Source organism: Rhinoderma darwinii, chromosome 7 (genome assembly GCF_050947455.1).
Source record: "Rhinoderma darwinii isolate aRhiDar2 chromosome 7, aRhiDar2.hap1, whole genome shotgun sequence".
In the NCBI taxonomy this organism is placed as follows: Eukaryota; Metazoa; Chordata; class Amphibia; order Anura; family Rhinodermatidae; genus Rhinoderma; species Rhinoderma darwinii.
The window spans coordinates 48,838,159-48,856,269 of record NC_134693.1 but is presented as its reverse complement, the minus strand read 5'-3'; the positions used below and the strand labels follow the sequence as shown (position 1 = coordinate 48,856,269).

The 18,111-nt window shown below is 42.7% G+C and overlaps 1 protein-coding gene across 2 annotated transcripts in view; it reads right to left on the bottom strand.

Annotated features, from left to right (window-relative positions):
• The window catches only part of CDC14A (cell division cycle 14A), a 92,890-nt gene extending 75,162 nt beyond the window's left edge, over positions 1-17,728 (bottom strand). Inside the window, exons 1-3 of one of the 2 annotated variants that reach the window (XM_075832226.1) lie at positions 17,456-17,728; positions 14,502-14,592; positions 7,239-7,314 (exon numbers count right to left, since the gene is read on the bottom strand). In XM_075832226.1, the coding sequence (XP_075688341.1) occupies positions 7,239-7,314; positions 14,502-14,592; positions 17,456-17,498 (210 nt within the window). In that variant the 5' untranslated portion in view covers positions 17,499-17,728. The remainder of the gene's footprint in view (positions 1-7,238; positions 7,315-14,501; positions 14,593-17,455) is intronic. The other variant, XM_075832225.1, reaches the window with a different exon arrangement.
• Positions 17,729-18,111: the final 383 nt, after the last annotated feature.

The following is an 18,111-nucleotide window of genomic DNA, read 5'->3' as shown; positions in this document are numbered from 1 at the left end:
CAAAAGACAGGCCAAAAGCTGGCGAAACCCAGAGTATAGGGACAGTCCAATGGTAGACGTAAAGAGAAAATAAGGGCATTTGTGCATTTAATATGCCACAACTTTTCTTCTACCAGAGTATAAGCGTTGACGGAGGCGTCTGGTAGTGACTTATCCTCCTCTTCTCATGGTAATAAATTCGCACTGTCAGATCCGAGCTTGCATGTTTATACTGGAGTCAGGGGATGTAGATGTCAGTTCACATATAAATAGGAGTTCATCTATCAGACTAGAAATAAATGGTCCCTGAATATCAGAGCTATCAATACTGAAAAGTTCTATTTGCGAGAATTGGCAATTTGAAAATTTCTACATCTTAAACTTCGTTCACATCTGCGCCAGGGTCCCGTTCCGTCTGAGCTTTCCGTCGGAACGGGACCCTGACTTTCCATCACCATCACCGTCGTGCAAGGGTTCCGTCGTTTTGAGGGAATCAATAGCTTATTCGACTATTCGGGGCCCTGGCGCAGATGTGAACGAAGCCTAAACACTCATTGTGCAATCATTTTCAATCAACATAATCAGATTACAATCCAGATGACTGCAGTCTGTGGTATAGAACAGTACAGATCCTTCCATGGTAACATATTGTTCTCTGAGCATTTAGGATAAGATTGTTTGTACACAGCCTTTCAAGCAAGCAAATTAGTAATTCCTGATAATTACTGGTGGTGTTCTGCCTGTTTGACTTCTTAAGGGGCCCTATGATTATCAGATTAAGATCAAAGATACTGAAGCTTTGCATCCAAAGGGCCTAGAGGAAATGCAGAGTTATAGCGCTAACAACTGAAAATGCAGGGGGATCTATGTTTTGTAATATCCAATGGTTACTATAGGTAGTCATAGACGCATAGATTTATACTCAATCACAGTTCTATTATCTGGATGCCTGTTTTTCCTCGAGATAAATTGCAAAGATTTCTGCAGTCCGACTGGACTTGATTTCGGAATGATAAAGAAGAGGATAATGTGCGGCTTGATTTGTAGGGTCACGACTGGATGAAGACTTCCAGATTTCAAAAATGCTTGGGGGGGGGGGGGGTAAATCTGTGAGTCTAGTGCAGTGCTACTTGTCACACTTAGGCTGGGTTCACACGAGCATGTTATGTCCGTAAAGGACGGAACGTATTTCGGCCGCAAGTCCCGGACCGAACACACTGCAGGGAGCCGGGCTCCTAGCATCATACATATGTACGACGCTAGGAGTCCCTGCCTCTCCGTGGAACTACTGTCCCGTACTGAAAACATGATTACAGGACGTGTGAACCCAGCCTAAGGCTACATTCAGACAAGCGGGTCCGATTTGCGTGCGTAAAAAACGCAGCGTTTTTCCTACATTTCTCGTCCGTGTGCTTTGCGTTTTTCACTTCCGTGCAAGCACTTCATTTTTAAAAATTTTTTATTTCTCTGCTTTTCTGTGTAACTGATGCGTGAAACACGGACAGCACACGGATGTCGTCCATGTGCTGTCCGTGGTTTTCACGCATCCATAGACTTCAATGGGCGGCTAGATGCGTGAAAACACACCAATATAGGACATGCAGTGAGTTTCACGCAGCGGACACACGCTGCGTGAAAAAGCACCACATGTGTGAATAGCCCATTGAATTGCATGTGTCCGTGTGCTGTGAGTAATAACGAACAGCACACGGACGAGTATTACGCTTGTCTGAATGAGTCCTAAGGTTGGGCAACGTCACTCCTGAAGTGACAAGATCAATTTCCACTTTGATCAAATAAAGGCCCAAAGCCAATCGGGCCATCTGCTAAATGATATGAAGTCCTATTTATACATTTGGCAGATGACAGGACAAAACAATCCAACCATAGTTTTATGCCATACCAAATCCAGTTAAACCAGGTGTAATCAGATCATTCTGCAATGCGTGAAATGGTATTCTGCTTTCAGCAAATAAAGCTTATTCATTGTAGGCAATTTTATGACAGATGTTGTGCATCATTCAAGATCTCTGCTTGCAGTGTAGTCAAGTGGAACCTTTATTGATTATTTTCAAGGGACGGAAATCGGTCCTGGTCATGTGATTTTCACACAGATGCATGGTTCATTGCAATTACAGTACAGTTATCAGAGCTGTTGAACTGTGGCACGGTGATCACCACATGACCAGGACAGATTGGCAACCTGAAGGTTCTCATTTAATAAACGCAGGAACACCATAAGGAATTAATACTCGGAATAGAAGAGAAAATTGTATAACTTATTATACAATCATGAAGATTTATATGCTGAAAACGGACTACTCCTAGGAGCTCCAGAAAAACCCATTGCAAACAAATAACACGTGTGCTACTGAAATGCTGCATTTCATTGCTAATATTAGTTGGGGTATGTTCACACGCTGAGTCAAAAACGCCTGATTTTCAGACGTTTTTTGAGCAACTCGCGTTTTTCACTGCGTTTTTTACGGCCGTTTTTGGAGTGGTTTTCAATAGTCTATGAAAAACGGCTTCAAAAACGTCCCAAGAAGTTTCATGCACTTCTTTTTCGCAGTTGTCAGAACAGAACGCCGTTTTTCCCATTGCAATCAATGCGCAGATGTTTCGAGGCATTCGGCTTCCGATTTTTCTGCCGTTTTTCGGGCGTTTACGGCCCAAAAACACTCTGTGTGCACATATCCTTACTTGACCTTGGAAAACTGTCTATTTTTGGTATGCTGGGCTAAAAGAGAGAGGTTCCCAATACACTCTCAAAGCCGATCTGTTACTATACTATGTTCTTATGGAGATAGGTCCACTTCACTGTTAGCCCAAACAGCACAGAAAAAAATATTGTGAAGTGTGGCTATTCGGAGAAAATAGAATACAGTGGACTCATAGTTATGAGTCGCCCACCTGCCCCTGGTCCACTCACCAGTGATTGGCGGCTGCCATGCAGACGGCACAATATTATATTGTTAATAGTGCAGCGGACTTGTCCCTATAGTATACTGGCCTTCAATAGAGCTGCAAAGTTTGATCACAGCATGATTTTTAACTCTGAATGACCAGAAGGTGCCCGTTAAAAAGAGAATTGACATGATAGATGCACATTGATTTCAATGGGTGCCCTGTAAGGGCTCGTCCACACGTAACGGAATTGCTGCATGTTTTCCGTCCGGAATTGCGGAAGGAAAATACACAGCAGAGTACAGTAGCAGCAGCAAAGTGGGTGTGAATGAGAAAATGTCACCCAGACGCTGCGTAAAATGTCAGTCCTGAAATTCACCTGCGCTGCTTATTTTTCGTTCTGCAGCATGTCAATTCCTGCTGCGGTATGTGGACTGAATTGCTGCGTTTTTCAGAGGAGATATCACCATATCACAGGCTTGAAAAAAACGCAGCAAAATCCGCACCATTTTCTGCAGTAAAAAAACGCAGGAAACGGTGCGGTTCCTCCATAGGGGAATGTCTGCTAGTTATAGCGGCAATTCTGTTACGTGTGGAGAAGCCCTAACTATTCTAGCTAGAGTGAGATAACCGGCTCCTTAGTGTGCGATATTTTGTCAAACCAGATGTTACTTTATATCCATGAAGACAATTCTCACTGAACTGGAAATTACGTATGAAAAAGAGACAACCCGGGTATTGGCCATGGCTACGCATTAACACACAAGTGACAGATATACCGCACGTAGTTTGCTTTATAAATAAGTCATATCCCAGCAGGTCCATTAAAAGGCTTCAGTAGTGCCATGTACAGGAGAAAGAGGCATCTAGGAGAAGGGGCAGGAGGCTGCGCATTCAGCAACATTTACTTGCTGCTCTAGCAAGCTTGTTAAAAGATTCTGCTCAGATTTCACGGCCGAGATACAGACTTGTCTTTTGTTCAGAGCACACGGATCTCGGATTCCTTGCACAATCAGAATGAAACAAGGAGGGGCAGATTATACAATGGGGGAAGGGGAGCACTAACACTGGCTCATTTAATTCCGAGAGCACGGCCGCCTTAATCTCCTGGATACTGTCTGACAGACTCATTAATAGGAAAAACCATCCACTGTACAGGGAGACAAGCCTCATCAGGTACCACAGAAGTTAATGTCAGGTCAATGCATTGTAAATGCAGAGTTAGCAAAGACGCCTTCATTGACCTTGCTCAACAATCCCGAGTAGATCAATGTCTGCTCTTTAGGGGAGATTCACACGAACGTTGCGTTTTTGCGCGCGCAAACAACGCAGCGTTTTGCGAGCGCAAAAAACATTTGACAGCTGCGTGTGTCATGCGTGTCTGATGCGCGGCTGCGTGATTTTCGCGCAGCCGGCATCATAGAGATGAGGCTTGTCAACGCCCGTCACTGTCCAAGGTGCTGAAAGAGCTAAATCTTTCAGCACCCTCGACAGTGAATGCCGAACACAACAGCGAAAAACCGGTAAAAAAAAAAGATAAAGTTCCTACTTACCGAGAACTTCCCGGCCGTTGCCTTGGTGACGCGTCCTTGGTGACGCGTCCTTGGTGACGCGCCTCTCTTGACATCGGGCCCCACCTCCCTGGATGACGCAGCAGTCCAAGTGACCGCTGCAGCCTGTGATTGGCTGCAGCCTGTGCTTGGCCTGTGATTGGCTGGAGCTGTCACTTGAACTGAAGTGTCATCCCGGGAGGTCGGACTGCAGGAAGGAGACAGGAGTAATCGGTAAGTTAGAACTTCGGTTTTTTTTACAGGTTAATGTATTTTGGGATCGCAAGTCACTGTCCATGGTGCTGAAACAGTTTAACTCTTTCAGCACCATGGACAGTGACTATCTCCTGACGTCGCGTACCGATAATTTTTTTGCCGGGATCGGCCAAAACGACTTTGGCCGAACCCGGTGAAGTTCGGTACGCTTGTCCGGCTTCGCTAATCGCAAAGACACTCCGTTTGGATGTTCGGAAACAGAAAAGCACGTGGTGCTTTTCGGTTTTCATTCATCCTTTTCACTGCTGTTGCGCGAATCACGCTCGTCCAACGGAAGTGCTTCCGTGTGGTGCGCGTGATTTTCACGCACCCATTGACTTCAATGGGTGCGTGATGCGCGAAATACGCAGAGTTTTTGAACCTGTCGCGCTTTTTGCGCAGCAGACAAACGCTGCGCAAAAAGCACGGACTGTCTGTACTGCCCCATAGACTTGTATTGGTCCATGCGTGCCGCGTGAAAACCACGCAGCCCGCACGGACCGAATACACGCTCGTGTGAATCCCCCCTTACTCTGTGGTATAGCAAGTGCATTAGTTAGGTTACAACATAACCAAAAAAATTTATGAGGACCCGTCATCTCTCCTGACAGGCCTGTTCTGGTAAATATTTGTATTCTTCATGAAATAACAACATCTTTTCTTAGGCTCTGTTCACATCTGCATTGGGGTCCCGTTCTGACGTTCCATCAGAGCTTTCCGTCAGAACGGGACCCTGAGCAGACACAAACTGACGTTTCCGTCACCGTTGATTTCAATGGTGACGGATCCGGTGCCCATGGTTTCGGTTTGTCTCTTTTGTGCACCGGATCCATCGTTTTGCCGGAAGCAATAGCGTAGTCGACTTCAGGGTCCCGTCCTGACGGAGAGCTCCGACGGAACGTCAGAACGGGACCCTGACGCAGATGTGAACGATGCCTTACACGTACCGATACTTTCTATATGGGGACAAACGATCATTAATACGATTGTACGGTCCCCATCGGTTTGCATAACATCCCCTGTTTACAAAGGGAGATCTGCTGCCAACAAAGATGATTTTATAGGCTGCACAAACTATGCAATCAGCCAACGAGCAAGCGTTTGCTCATTTGTTAGCTGATCGCTGCCCTGTATATACAGCCAATAATCGGGAACATGATCGTTCGAACAGTTCCTGATTTTCAGAAGTTTTTTAAGCGTTTTTTTTACGGCCGTTTTTATGGAGCTATTTTTCTCGAGTCAACGAAAAACGGCTCAAGATGTGACATGCACTTCTTTTTCGCAGGCGTCTTTTTACGCAGCCGTTTTTTCAAAACGGCTACGTAAAAATACGCCCCGTCAGAACAGAACGCCGCATTTTCTATTGAAATCAATGGGCAGATGTTTGGAAGCGTTCTGATTCCGATTTTTCTGGCCATTTACAGCCTGAAAAACGGCCAAAAATAAGCTGTGTGAACATACCCGAAATGTTCACATCACATACTTTGTGTGAACAGGGCCTTAAAGAGGCTCTGTCACCACATTATAAGTGTCCTATCTCCTACATAAGGAGATCGGCGCTGTAATGTAGGTGACAGCAGTGCTTTTTATTTCGAAAAACAATCTATTTGAAACCACTTTATGAGCGATTTTTAGCTTTATGCTAATGAGTTTCTTAATGCCCGAGTGGGCGTGTTTTTACTTTAGACCAAGTGGGCGTTATATAGAGTGTATGACGCTGACCAATCAGCGTCATACTCTTCTCTCCATTCATTTACACTGCACTAGCGCTATAGTTATATCGCTATGTGCAGCCACATACACACACACTAACATTACTGCAGTGTCCTGATAATGAATATACATCACTACCAGCCAGGACGTCATGTGTATTCAGAATCCTGACACATCTGTAGCGTCTCTGTGTGATTTACAGCAAGGCAAGCGTAACCTGTCATTTCAAACGAGATTAAGTTTGCCTTGCTGTAAATCTCAGAGACGCTACAGACGTGTCAGGATTCTGAATACACATCACATCCTGGCTGGTAGTGATGTATATTCATTATCAGGACACTGCAGTAATGTTAGTGTATGTAGCTGCACATAGCGATATAACTATATCGCTAGTGCAGTGTAAATGAATGGAGAGAAGTGTATGACGCTGATTGGTCACTGATTGGTCAGCGTCATGCACTCCTCTGTACAACACCCACTTGGTCTAAAGTAAAAACTGAAAAAAAAACGGAAAAACGCTTACAAACATCTGCCCATTGATTTCAATGGGAAATACGATGGGGCGTTTTTTACACCTCAATTTCAGAAAACAGCACGTAAAAAGAAGCCCGCGAAAAATAAGTGCCTGCCACATCTTGAGACGTTTTTGGAGCCGTTTTTCATTGACTCTATAGAAAAACGGCTCCAAAAACGGGCGTAAAAAAACGCTGAGAAAAACGTGAGTTTACTTAAAAAACTTCTGAATATCAGGAAAAACAGCTCAGTATTTTCAGACGGTTTTAATTTTGTGTGTGCACATACCCTTAGAACCATGTAGCCATGAATATGACTCACCTTGAGCTTTTTGTTGAGTTTGCAGCAGTATCTGTAGAGTAATGCAAGGTTCAAAGGCCCAAAATCTGCATAGAAACTGAAAAATAGGGAAAAAAGTGGTAAGACACATAAAAGGGGATGGAGAAGTATTATCTATAATCGTATTAGTGTGACATTTAGAACAGGATTTATATAACTTTTGTGCATTGTGATAAGGTAATGCAGTAAACTTTACTGCAGTCTAAGGCCTCATTCCAACGAGCGTTATTCACACACTCGCAAAGCACATCTTTTTTTTTTTTTTTTAATCGAATTGATGTGCAGATCACACACCGCACACACGGATGTGCATCCGTGTGAAGTGCGTGGTTTTCACGCACACCATAGACTTCAATGGGCGGCATATGGACGCACCAATATAGGACATGCAGTGAGTTTCACGCAGCAGAGTCTCGCTGCGTGAAAACTCACGCATGTGTGAACGACTCCATTGAAATTAATGGGTCCGTGTGCTGCGCGTGATTTCCATGCGCAGCACACAGACGTGATTCACGCTCGTGTGAATGAGGCCTAAAGGGGGTTTACACTGCCAGATTATCGGGCAGACGAACTTTCATATAACGCTCGTTCCCGATAATTGCCCTGTGTAAACAGGGGAACAATCAGCAGATGAACGAGCATTTGCTGGTCGTATAGTTTTAAAAAAAGTAAAAGATTATCGTTGGCTGCAGAGCATGCAGACGCGGTGCCATAATGATAATAATGGATGGGGACGAGCGATCAGAGTAACGTCCGCTCGTCCCCATCCATAGCTCCGTGTGACAGGAGCAAACGAGCGCCGCTGTAAATGACAGCTTACAGTGAGATCACGCTTGCTGTGCTGTAAGTCCCACACAAACATTAGCGAAGTGTCAGGATTCTGAATAGACATCACGTCCTGTCTGGAGGTAATGTCTATTCACTGTCAGGACACTTGAGTAACGTTAATGTGTGTGTATGTGGCTGCACATAGTGAAACAACGCAGGATCACTATGTGCTGATTACATGAATGGAGAGAAGTGTATGACACGGATTGGTCAGCGTCATAAACTTCTCTCCACAACTCCCACTTGGTCAAAAAGTAAAAACACGCCCAGCTGTCTATTAAGAAATTCATTAGCATAAAGCTAAAATAGGTCATAACTCAGTCAAAATTGATCATTTTCTAAATAAAAAAACACTGCTGTAAATCTAAATTACAGCGCCGATCACATCATGTACAAGATAGGCCACTTAGAATCTGGTGACAGAGCCTCTTTAAGTGCGGTAAACTTCATAGTATCAGGACGGTATCATAAATATATAAGGAGGAGTTGTGGAGAAAAAGGGAGGGATGGCTGATCGGGAATTAGGGGAAGTGGAAAAGAGGAAATATGGCAAGATCAGAGGTGGGGAGGGCGCTGACCTATTGTGTGGTTTTCCTAAGCTCTCTTTTGTTATAATATTTACTGCCTAGCAATGTATTCCCCAGGGCCCCTTCCACACACTTGCCACAATGAGGCACAATCACATTCTCCGGACAGAGGAGCCACAGACCGAGCTCTACAATTAACAATTTATGAAATGATGGTAACAAGACCAGTTAGTTCGTGCTATTTAGAAGCCATCACAGTAAAATGAAGATATACTCTACGGTGACACGTGAACAATTACAACACATAAAAAGGGTATACTGTCTGCCCAGATTTATCCTCATAGCAGGAATGCTGTTAATTTATTCATGATGCACATCATGAGATAGGACAACTGTAATTTCACACCCGGCAGTTTTTTTGCAGAAATATCTGCAACTATCCCATATAGGGTTTGCTAAAATCCATGAAAGTGCTGCAGAACTTCAGATTATGACAGACCAGTGTTAAAAACCACAACAGATCAAAATTTGACAGTCACCAGTCATTTGTGCAAAGAAACGCAAAAATGAACGCTGACAATCTGAAAACGTCAAAATCTGCAATAGGTGAAATCTGGATAGGATAAGTGAAAAATAAAGAGGTGAAAAATGAAAGATCAGCGTGGGTCCGACTGCTGGGACTCTTACCAGTCGCCATAACAAAGGACCACGCCTGTCTTCCGTTTCCCCCAGTCGTAAGTCGGCGGTTAGGAGGAGCTTGAAAGGAGCAGAGGCTGGGCATGCACAGTGCCGCATCATTTAAAGTCTATGGATCTGACCGAAACAGCAGAGTACAGCGCTCAGCTGTTAGCGTCAGACTCACTTTGAATTTTTCATTCGCTCCTCAGACTAAGCAGAACAACGGAATGCCGAACGCGGATGTGAACATCCTTATTATGGTCAGATCATCCACTTTTATAAAATTTCGTCTAATGTGTGTTTTTTTTAAAAATAATAACAGTAACCACCAAATGTAAATACAGCCCTAACTGCGCAAATTCTCAAAGGTACTTAGAACTACAACTGCACTGCGCTGAACAGTTGGGAAGATGAAACTAAGATCCGTCATACACACACTGACTGGTGACTACTTATACAGCACTGCCCCATGTGTATAAAAGATATCTGGACCATAGTACTGAACAAGCACTTTTCACATTTTGTGTCTCTCCTATTTCCTAATAGATTGTAAGCTCTTGTGAGAAGGATCTTCACTCCTCTTGTTTGAATCGTTATAAGGGGTTATGTGGGGACCGAAATGCCTTAGCAGTGAACTCACTGCAGCATGTGAGTACACTCACTAATATACATTCCGGGCCCCCGTCGCGCTGATTATGAGATTTTTATAGCTTTGGCAGTGACCGGAAGTCTAGTTACAGTCTTCCTTGATGACGACACAACTCTTCTTCATGTGACCGGCCCCTCTCTACTCTATGTAATCTATGAACTACTGCTGCTGCTTGTACAACGGCGCCGGTTACATGACGAAGAGTCGTGTTGTCATCAAGGAAGACTGTGCCACAAGACTTCCGGTCCCCTGCCAACGCTATAAAAATCTATTGAAATCTCATAATCAGTGCGACGGGAGACAAGTATGTATATTAGCAGTGTTCTCACATACTGCAGTGAGTACACTGCTAATACTTTTCGGTCCCCACATGAACCCTTTAACTAGTTTTATCACTGTGAAATGTCTGATATTGTCTGTACATGTTCCCTCTAAATTGTGAAGTGCTGCGGAATATGTTGTCGCTATATAAAGATCGCATTGCGGTAAATTTGACACTTTTCTTTATTTCATATTTGCATTTGAACTATTTATATATACTACTTAATAAATACATACATCTGATCATGCCTAGAAAATCATAAATAAAAAAAGAAAATGAAACCTGCCACAACTCTTCCCCTTGATGCCAAGCAATAAAAGACAACTTAATTATATGCTTAGAATCCCTTCACGCCTCTGCTTTTAATGTGTAGGTGTAAACTGTTTGATATAAATGTGTTCCCAAGTGAAATCAATACTAAAGGGGAACAAATGATATATGTAATATACAGTAATATGTCCCTAACCTTGTAATATATGGTACTGACTGTACTGATCTCAGGGTCCTGTGATGGGAATGTAAGGAGGGGAGACAGGGGTCAATATCTGCATACGTTTGCTCGTCAGCGGACCCTCATTTGTCCCATGCACGGATCACTAAACTAATCACACTAAAAGAGTTGTTCATCATAGACTACCATTTCTAAAGTTCTCAATTTGGTGATTGCACATTATTGTACCCCAAAAACACTATCTGTTCTTATATTTTCTTTTCCCCCATTTGATAGAGTGACGTTCTCTACTTCTAATTCTGGTTTAGGGTAAACAATGGCGGTATAACAAAAAACCCTCCTGAATTAACAATGATGAGGCCCTTTTCAGAAGGCCCTTTTCAGAAAAGTAGGTCAATGCTGTGTGACACCATGTTCACTAGACCAGACATTGTCATATTTTCTCTGAACCAAGGCTTAAATCTTTATACAGTTTTAACATCTACGTAGCTTCATCCATGTAAGGAACGGGATATTCCCTTTAGATTTTAGCACATTAAATGAAAAAGCGAAATTTACCCGAGAATCAGCCTAGGTTCTCCCTGCAGGAACACTTCTCTCTCAGCATCTTTATAGGGGTTATGTGGGGACCGAAAAGTATTATCAGTGTATTTACTGCAGTATGTGAGTACACTGCTAATATACATACTGGTCCCCCGTCGCGCTGATTATGAGATTTTAAATCGATTTTTCTAGCGCTGCCGGGGTACCGGAAGTCTAGTTCCGAAGTTTTTTTCCATGATGACTCTTAGTCATGTGTCCGGCCCCATTGTACAAGCAGTAGCACAGCAATTACATAGAGTACACCAGGGCCGGTCACACGATGAAGAGTTGTGTCGTCATGAAGGAAGACTGTGCAATTAGATTTTCGGTCCCCCGCTAGAGATACAAAAATCTATTAAAATCTCAACATCAGCGCGAGTGTATTTACATACTGACTGCAGTGAGTACACTGCTAACACTTTTCGGTCCCCACATGACCCCTTTAACTAGGCACAGTATTATAGTTGTTACAACAAGTGAGATGGATCTAAAGGCCTACTAAAAAGATCCTCAGAACTGGGGTAATTGGAGATAACGTTTTGATAAAGGGACAGACCTTTTTCTAGACTTCGTCAGTAATGCCGATAAAGAAAACTATAGTGGAGCCCCTCTACAGCCTGGAATGGAAGCAATAGATTGTAGCTATAACAGCATAGCAAAGAAAGATATGATGAACTTTAGGATTAGTGTCCCTTTAAAACAATCTATAACAGCGCCCATAACCTTTCAGATGACTTTTCAGAATAAGCTGTCATATGTGTGTAGATGAGGAAGAACACTATTTCTGGCCATTATATGACTTGTCTATTATTTTTGTTAAGCAGTTTTCCGCTCTACAGGCTCTCTCTCGAATTCTCAGTTTTCTCTGAGCTAGTGGGCAGAGACTAACTGCTATCATGTCTTCTATGCACAGCACACATAGAAGAGGGGAATCCTGCTATTCTAACTCGAACTATTACATATATGGAAAGTGCAGCAGTATGGAGAGTATACAGCAGTAATGAGCAGTGTAGCTGTGAATGCAGCATTGGGGTGAGATAGAACTCTTAGGCCTCATGCACACGATCGTAGTGGTGTGCCCGGCCCGTTATTTGCGGCTCAAACGGCTGCGGAGTGTCACCCGCGGGCCACCCGCAAATCACGGGCCCTTGCACATGGCCGTGTACATTCATTTCAATGAGACTGGACCGCAAAATGCGGCAGTAATAAGACACGTCCTATCTTTTTGCGGTCCAGGGTCCCGGGCAATGCACAGACCGTGGAAACCACGGTCCTGTGCATGGGCCCATAGAAATGAATGAGACCGCAATTCACCCGCAGATTTTCGAGTGAATTGTGGCCGCACAAAACACGTTCATGTGCATGAGGCCTTACTACAAGCTGAAGCAGCATCTGTGACTCTCTCTGCCTTTCTCACCCTCTGCTACCCCCTCCCCTCTACATAGACTTTTATTGGCAGCATGTAACCTTATCCCTCAGTGAGCTGATAATCAGTCATCTCTCCAGATGGATTTAAAGAGGCTCTGTCACCAGATTATCAAATCCCTATCTCCTATTGAATGTGATCGGCGCTGCAATGTAGATAACAGCAACGTTTTTTTGTTTTTTTGAAACGATCATTTTTGCCCAAGTTATGAGCAATTTTATATTTATGCAAATGAGCTTTTCAATGGACAACTGGGCGTGTTTTCTCGTTTTACCAACTGGGCGTGTATTGTGTTTTTACCAACTGGGCGTGTATTGTGTTTTTACCAACTGGGCGTGTATTGTGTTTTTACCAACTGGGCGTTGTGAATAGAAGTGTATGTCAACTGTACTCTCTGACGCCTGGAGCTGATGTGTCTTTCGGAAATATAAAATTGCTCATAACTTGGGCAAAAATTATCGGTTTTCAAAAAAAAACAAAACTTTGCTGTTATCTACATTGCAGCGCCGATCACATTCAATAGGAGATAGGGATTTGATAATCTGGTGACAGAGCCTCTTTAAGCAGTGAACGGAGAGTGAATGATCAGTGCAGTAGACAGGAGAATAAGTGGCTCATAAGTGGAGAAAAGGTATTTTTCTCTAATAAGGTATGTTACAAAATGATATTCACCTGTACGATTTATTTATGAAAAGTTTATGACCATATAAAGCATTACGTGTGCTCTATAGGTATGGCATATACATATACTTTACAGTTCATACATAGAATACATATACTAAAAAAAAAATTATCTGTCAATTCCATAGCTTATTTTGTACTGATCCTGAGTAATAACCTTTGTTTTATCCCAGAGCTAAAATCTTAATTCTGAAGGTTGGTATTGGTAAGGCCCCATGCACACGAATGTGCTATTGCGGTTGCAATTCCCCCGAAAATCCATGGGAGAATTGCGTCCCCATTCATTCCAATGGGGCCATGCACACAACCGTAGTTTCCACGGTCCGTGCATGGCCCAGGTGCCCGGGCCTGGTCCAGGCTCATAGCAAATAATGGCCGCGGCCATTTGCACGGCCCGTGATTTGCGGGTGGTTTGCGGGTGACACTGCGCCCCCGGCCGACCCGAAAATCACGGCCGTGTACGGTCGTGTGCATGAGGCCTAGTAGTCAAAAAGCTTGTCAACAGACACATTTCTAGCAGCTTAGATGAACATCATACAAGTGGGGGAGTTTGGTTTTCAGATTACTGTACAGTGCCTGCAAATTACCAGAGCAAGCTCGGTGCAGACTCTGAGACAGTGGGGAATGCTGGGAGATTTCAGCTCTGAGGTTTGCAGAATGGTGAATTCAGCACTTACAAGTTGTAAATTATAATTCACACAATATATTTTTAAAAAGTACTTACATTTTTATATTTTTTATAATTCTACATTTAAACTGTAAATAAAATGCGTTCAAAGATGCAGAAAGTCCTAAAACTTATACAACCTCTTGAATACTCGAGGAATCACAGTCGAAGATAACGGAGATAAGACAGACGTTTGATGTAATGTCCCTTTAACACCAACCATGATACGAACACCATGAAGTCTGCATGTACATTTGTTAGTTACAGTTAGTAATGTTACCCCCAACACACATACTGTACCCTGAATAATTGGTAACAAGGTGAAACTTAACCCTTTCATCTTCAAGAGCATTTTCCACAACACAAGAACCTATAATATTTTACACAAAATCCTGGAGAATATAGAAACATGTACAGAAACGAGCCATACTTACTTCTCATACACCAGCTCCTCGTCAGTACAGAAATAGTGAGTATTTATGGTACTTTTTGGTTTGTTCCTCAAGGTTGCAAAGTACAGGCGATCTAGAGAGAATGGAACAATGCTCAGTGTTAGTTGTAGCAAGCAGTTGTCCCTAGAATGAGGGACTGTAGATCATAGTTTTCCATTGCAGTGTCAGACGGGGCCGGGTATTATGGTGATCATCACATGTATACCGGAGGCTTTTCCAGTCTTGCACATAATAATAACTGGCCTCACAATGTCAATCTTACAATGGAATCATTTGTATCTGATGATAACACTTTCTGCAATTATTTGCTATTAGCATAATATTCACATCACAAGTAGGATATTTGGACATTCATTGCCTTTAAAACCTATTTTGAAAAAAAAACCCTGTCTGGGCGCATTTTAGGGTATAGATCACATAGATTATCTTCGGGTTCTATGGTGTTTTAGGTTCCTTCCTATGGGGATCTAACATCAATTCAGTAAAACTGCTAGTGGTCCGGATGTTATGGCTGTAATATGGACCATAAAATCTCATAAAATGTTTAACGTCTAAACAAAGTCTACAGAAAAATATGGCTGTAGATATTGTACAATTCATACTGTAAAACTCCTTTTATCTGGTATCAGTGGCGGATTATCAGATACAGATATCGTGAGCAGTATGACTGCTGTAAACAGAAGCGCTGTCAAAGCCAGAGGTGCGGATGGCCATTTTATTAAAATTTGGACAACACATTTCGAAATTGGATAAATTTCTTCCCCAGGCCCATCAGACTATCAGATTCAAGGTCACAGGGCAGTCATCTAAAAATGTAAAAAAGCTCTGTTCACACTGTCATCATGCTTTCCTTTTTTTACAGGATCCATAACAGATCTGATGGATTTGTATGATCCCATATGATAAGTTTTTTCCCTGCAATTGGTTTATTTTGAATCCTTTTTATTTATTTATTTTTAATGGATAGAACAGTGCCACAAACTGCTATTCTGGTTGTCAAAAACCTGATTTAGGATGCAAGTCTGAACAGAGCCTCACACTCACATACATGGGTACATGTATATAAAATGTTAACACAAAATCGGTTTAGTCAGATTCATTTCATTTCTCAGCATTCTGCTTCTGGTTTTCTTAAACTCCACATTATACTGCCCTTCCAAGCTGAAAACCAAATCTGCCGTATCGGTAAATTACCTTGACAATCACCGATCGACAATATAGCAATGCGATTGGCACTTATTTAGCTCCAGTTACATGAAGCAACTTTGGTACTGTGCGTGACTGAACGATCGTTAGTGCTATCATTCGGGGACATACATTTTCATTGTTGGCAGGACATCCCTGTTTACACGGGATCATGTGCTGCCAACAACCGACTAATTATTATTTAGTTCTGAATTGCAAATGTGCCTTTTTAAGGACGCTGATACATAAATAATAACAATTTTGATCGGCTGACAAACGAGCGTTTGTTTGTTTGTCGGCTGATCGTCGGGCACGTAAACATGGGCCAATGATCAGGAACAGGCATTCAAAAGTGCACTCATTCGCCCGATCATTGGTCCGTGTCAAAGGGACTTTAGATATTCTAAATTAAATTGTGAATCGATTCCAATGCCCTTTTGTTAATGGCAAAGACACTTTCTATTTGATGTAGCAGTTACCCTTGTGCCCCTTTCTTCTTTATATGGTAGATTGGCTCCCAACTGTCAATGGCGGGTAAATCAATTCTTTCATGGTGGATATTTTCATGTGAAGAAAAACGGTTGGGTATTGGGGAATGTATGGTACAATTATTTGGTGATATCTCTGTGCTATTCTCCACAGTTTGATACTGGAGTCCTGAAATCTTCATATGTATGGGCAGACTTCGGGTTGGTTCACATGCTGCAGATTTAATGCATACATATCTGGGGTTCTGCAGATTTTTTCAGGACATTCCTGTGACCCATCTTTAGACCTGCACAATTCTTCATACATAGATAAAACAGTCTGTATTTGGAATGGCTTGGCGCAACAACTTTGATTGCTTTATCTGTATAGTTTACAACTGACCGACATAATTCTAACATCACGAAGGACTAAAGTGACAAGGGACAGAGTTGACGAGGCTATATTTGTGACGCATTGGTTTGTGAAACACTTGAGTTACTATGGAGACAAAGAATGTATCACCACAAGGACACAATACAGGAAGAGGAACAATTAACTTTATAAGAAAACAAGTTCTGAAAGTAAACTAAGCACTAGATCTATATCTAATCTATATATCTATCTACTGGAACGAAGAGCTTACACTTTACACAACTTCATTCCTTCGTTTACTTCTCATTGATGGTCTCAAGTTTAAATGGGGCCAAATTAGATGCTCATGGCCGATCTGCATCACGATACGAAGTCAAATAAATGTGATCATCCTTCAATAAAAATCACATCCTAATCCAGCAAGAGATTTGATGTGAAGCCTTGGAGAGTCATCGGACGTGTATAAAACAAATCTCTCTAATCTTGCACAGACGATAGATGCGATGACTTTTTTACACCGATAAATAACAATAATTTTTTGACAGTTTTAGGACAATCGGAGAAGATCAGATGTTCAGGTAAGTTGTGCGTTAGAATGTTGATGGATCTTAACTTGTATGTACGACGATGATTTTAGTGGGAGGCAGAGGGAACAAACTTATTCAGACCATCAAGTGTGTAATGAATAGTTTGCCGGGTTATAATTACTTTATTTATGGGACATTGGGTTAATGTGAAACTATTGGGCACCAATCACAAAATATTGATCATGGGCCAGTTTCACCCTGACAAAGATGTGTACATGTGTTTGATTTGAATACACGTGTGGCATAGATCTGCGTCTATACAGATGTAGTATAGAAGTACATTAGTAATTCTGGAGTACGTACACACAGAGATGCGTCTCTTACCCTTGATAATCTCCGCTGCGCTGATCAGCTCCTGATTCTCCATCCCCGGATCACAGGGAGTGCGCTGCTTCCCCTGGCATTGCCCCCGGATAATCCTCTTGTCCCGTTACACTATCACATTACTCTCTGCCACTCTCCCTCTCGGCCTTGCCCCCGCCGCCTCAGTACTTCTTTCCGTCTTGCCCCCTGGTGTCAGCCTCTCCCCCCAGCCTCTTGTACTCGATGTCCGCTCTCTTAAAGTCGCACGTCTTGGTAACGGCCAACCAATCCTCGGCCGGCCCCCGTTACTAAGGCTTTGTGTCTCCCGGCCTATCAGGGTGGAGCAAGGAGCACTGAGGATTAACACTTTCTGTGCCTGAGCGCTGCAGACAGGACGAGGTTCTTGTAGTCATGAGAGGAAGCCGTTACCGCAGTTCTCACTGTCACTCAACTAAAACCCGCATTATTATTTTTTTGTGGATTCGCAATAAATAATACATTTTATGAATTGGTAATGCGGTGTATTAGCAAAAATACAAGTCTTACATGGCAGGCAATTCCAGGATCCCATAGCAATACTCCTAATGCCCTCACAGTGGACTGCAGTGATGATAAGCGAGGTGTAGCCACTTATTTAACTTGGTATAATAAAAAGGACTATAACAAACTTCACAATG